This window comes from Nicotiana tomentosiformis, chromosome 6 (assembly GCF_000390325.3).
Source record: "Nicotiana tomentosiformis chromosome 6, ASM39032v3, whole genome shotgun sequence".
Classification (NCBI taxonomy): domain Eukaryota; kingdom Viridiplantae; phylum Streptophyta; class Magnoliopsida; order Solanales; family Solanaceae; genus Nicotiana; species Nicotiana tomentosiformis.
The window spans coordinates 86636649-86640209 of NC_090817.1; the positions used below are offsets into that span (position 1 = coordinate 86636649).

General features: G+C 35.8%; 1 protein-coding gene across 1 annotated transcript; it reads left to right on the forward strand.

Moving 5' to 3' along the window:
- The first annotated feature begins 243 nt into the window (after positions 1-243).
- Positions 244-2996, forward strand: LOC104112115 (zinc finger protein BALDIBIS-like). The gene is made up of 3 exons (XM_009621956.4): positions 244-736; positions 839-1238; positions 1418-2996. Exons 1-3 carry the CDS (start codon positions 616-618, stop codon positions 2451-2453), a joined length of 1557 nt encoding a protein of 518 aa, XP_009620251.1. The 5' UTR covers positions 244-615; the 3' UTR covers positions 2454-2996.
- Positions 2997-3561: the final 565 nt, after the last annotated feature.

Sequence of the window (3561 nt, forward strand, 5' to 3'; positions counted from 1 at the left end):
TAATTTAATATATTTAAACAAGTAATTACATGTCTATTTCTATAGTTTTAAATTATTTTTAGACGACTTAGTAGTGCAAACTTTTTTTACACTGTCAATCAGTCTGTAGAATGTTAAACTCAATTCTTTTTTACAATATTTTTTTGGGTGGGTGGGGGGTGCGGGGGGGGGGGGGTAAGGAGGGGAAAGTGGTCCACTTGAGTCTATGTCTAACCGACTAGCTATAGAGAGAAAAGCCGTGTAAGATAAGGAATAAAATAGGAAGAGAGAGAGAGAGAGAAGCTAAGCTGCCATAATATTGTATGGTAGTTTTGCAGCTAAAGATTCAAAGACAAAGTAATAGTAGAGAACCTCTGTAACAACAAAAGAAGAGGAAGAAGAAATTAGTAGTCTTTCTGTGAATGGAAGGAATCATGCAGTTGTAACCATTGTTTTGTCTGGTTTTAACTTTTGTTTACCTCACACACACTGTAGTATAATCTTGGGATTTAGCTGTTTTCAGCAAATCTTTGGTTTCTTCTGAAGCTGAGCTGTTTGTTTTGGTTCTTTCTTAGTTACACTCCTCCTCCTCCTCCTTCTTCTCCCCTATCTTCACTCCAAACTTCAGTTGCAAAAATGATGTCCGATGATGGACTTTCTTCCTTACCTTTCATTCAAGATCCAAACCCTAGTAATAATCCAAACCCTAATTCAAATCCATCTGCCAAGAGAAAAAGAAACCTCCCTGGAAAACCAGGTAATTTAGCATGCTTTGCTTTACATCAACATATAAGACTATTTTCCAGACTTACCCTTTCTTGCTTTCTCATAATTGGTTTTCTTTTTTTATGTTGAACAGATCCAGATGCAGAAGTGATAGCACTATCACCCAAGTCACTGATGGCGACGAATCGATTCATATGTGAAATCTGCAATAAGGGTTTTCAAAGGGACCAGAATTTGCAGCTCCACAGAAGAGGTCACAACTTACCATGGAAGCTCAAGCAAAGAAACAAAAATGAAGTGATCAAAAAGAAAGTTTACATTTGTCCAGAAAAGACATGTATCCACCATGATCCATCAAGAGCTCTAGGGGATTTAACAGGTATTAAAAAACACTATTCAAGAAAACATGGTGAGAAGAAATGGAAGTGTGAGAAATGTTCCAAGAAATATGCAGTTCAATCTGATTGGAAAGCTCATACTAAGATTTGTGGTACAAGAGAATATAAATGTGACTGTGGAACTCTCTTCTCCAGGTAACTAAATCAAACATCTTTAGCATTTCTAGTTGAAATTTATTGCATCTAGTACAATAGAGAATATGGACTTGTCCTATGATTACTCACTCGTGGAAATAAATGAAGTTAATCTATGTCCTGAATTTTAATGCAACTAATAACCAAGATTGTTTTTTGGTTTCTTGAAAATTGAACAGAAAGGACAGCTTTATAACACACAGAGCCTTCTGTGATGCGTTAGCAGAAGAAAGTGCAAGATTTACATCAGTTCCAAGTACAACAAATCTTAACTTCAGAAATGAATTGCTCAGTGGGGGAATGATTAGTGGAAATCCCCAATTTGGTAATTCTTTGTTTAGGCCTGAATTTATGGGACTTGGATTGGATCCCGCAATTAATCAACTCAATGTTGATGGACAAAAACCAAGAATACCACTTTGGTTGGACAATAATATTAATCCAAATTCAGGCAATAACCCCAATGATTTTTTAGTAGCATCATCAAGCTCTAATAGCAACTTGCCTCATCAATTGGTGCAAATGGCGCCGCCACATAATAATCAACAGTGGTTCATTAACGGTGGTGGTGATGATTCTGGTTTTGGGTCTACCTCGTCCCTTCCTTCGCGAGTTTTAAAGGAGGAAGAAGAGAACAAAAGAAATTTGTCTGAGACAATAAGTTCAATGTACTACAACAGTCATCACCAAGAAACAACAACAACAACACCATCTCATATGTCGGCAACTGCACTTTTGCAAAAAGCAGCCCAAATGGGATCAACCAGAAGCAATTCGGCCCTCTTTGGCAATGGATTTGGGCTGATGGGTTCATCTTTTTCTAAAAACAATGGACAATTTGCAGCTGATCAGAATTTGAATGGATTAATGATGAACTCACCTCCATCAGCTGTTTCAACTTTGACGACTACCAATAATAATAATAATAATAATCAAGCTGGAAATAGGCTGTTGTTAGGTGGGGATCTTATGAACTCGAGTTTATTAGAGGGTAATTCAAGTGCAAAGAACTCAAATCCTTTCTTGATGCTGAATAACAAAGGAAAGCAAGTAAACCTGAGTGGAAATGAAGCTATTGAAGGAAGCTTAACAAGAGATTTTCTTGGTGTAGGAGGGAATGAAAACAGGCCCTTTTTGTCCAAAAATGAGCTGGCCAAGTTTGGGAATACTTCAACTTCAGCCATGGGATTAAGCCAGTACAACGGAAGTCACTGAGACGAAGCAAGGTGGGTTATTTTTTTCGACTCGACTTATGTATACATATGCAAAAAAGTTAAAAAGGTATAAGATCATACTCATTATGAACTACTTAGCTCTAAATTCTGGATTCATATACTACAAAAAAGGTCCAAACTTTTGGGGGAGCTAGCTATTAGTTCAAGAATTTTCACTATAATGGAATGATACAATGTTCAGAATCTAAAGGCCAAATTAAGCTTCAATCTTTAAGAGAGAGAAAGAGGAAGAGGAGGAGGAAGGAAGGTGCAGCAATTTTGAGAGATCTTGTGAATTGCCAGAGAAATGGGGGCCACTGAATGTTGGAAGAGAGTTGATAAAAGCGACTTGACAATCACAAGTCAGGCTTTTCCTCCATTGTGTTACTTACTGCTTGTAGAAAGATTACTGTCTTTTTACATTTCTTTTTCCCTTTTGAGTGTTCAATTGATTTCTGCAAAAACTGCGACTCTCCGGGTTCACTGCCACATTTTGAATCTTTTTGAATAATTTCGTTGGTATTATAATTTTAGATTTAACTCATATACTCACTGTGCAAAAAACAATTATACTATCATTGGGTTTTAATCTGCTATTGCAGGTTATCTTTCTTATTTTTTAGATGAATTTAAGTTATATATACTAATTGCGTAAATATTTTTTAAACCATTAGTGAATCCTAACTTGTGATAGTAGATTAGTTACTCATTTTATCAGAATCTTGATTAATGTTTATGAAGAGATTTATATGTAATTACCTAATAAGTAACATGATTATGTATAAACTTTTTATCTAATTAGTTTTCCTATCATGTTGACATGTCTTGTACCTTCATTGAACTAAACTTCTAAGAATACGATGAAGGGTTACCAAATAGTTTGGCAGCCTTCTTAATTTGGTCTCATTACTTGGCTCTCTCACAAGTAATACAAGATTCTGTTCTTTGACATGTCTTTTCTCCTCGACTCTATTCTTTAATTGCTGGGAGCATTCTATTTGATTTCTCCATAGGATTAGCATCAATGTTCCGTTCTACCTAGCTAGATGTACCAAATATTTAGTGGGGTTCATGTTTAAATAAGTTTTGTAGTAAAATTATGATCAGTA

Bases quoted from the DNA above. Each gene is read 5' to 3' on its own strand.
- LOC104112115 (XM_009621956.4), top strand. From the start codon at position 616: ATGATGTCCGATGATGGACTTTCTTCCTTACCTTTCATTCAAGATCCA. The intron at 737-838 runs GTAATTTAGCAT...TATGTTGAACAG, and splicing joins AAACCTCCCTGGAAAACCAG to ATCCAGATGCAGAAGTGATA. The intron at 1,239-1,417 runs GTAACTAAATCA...AAAATTGAACAG, and splicing joins TGTGGAACTCTCTTCTCCAG to AAAGGACAGCTTTATAACAC.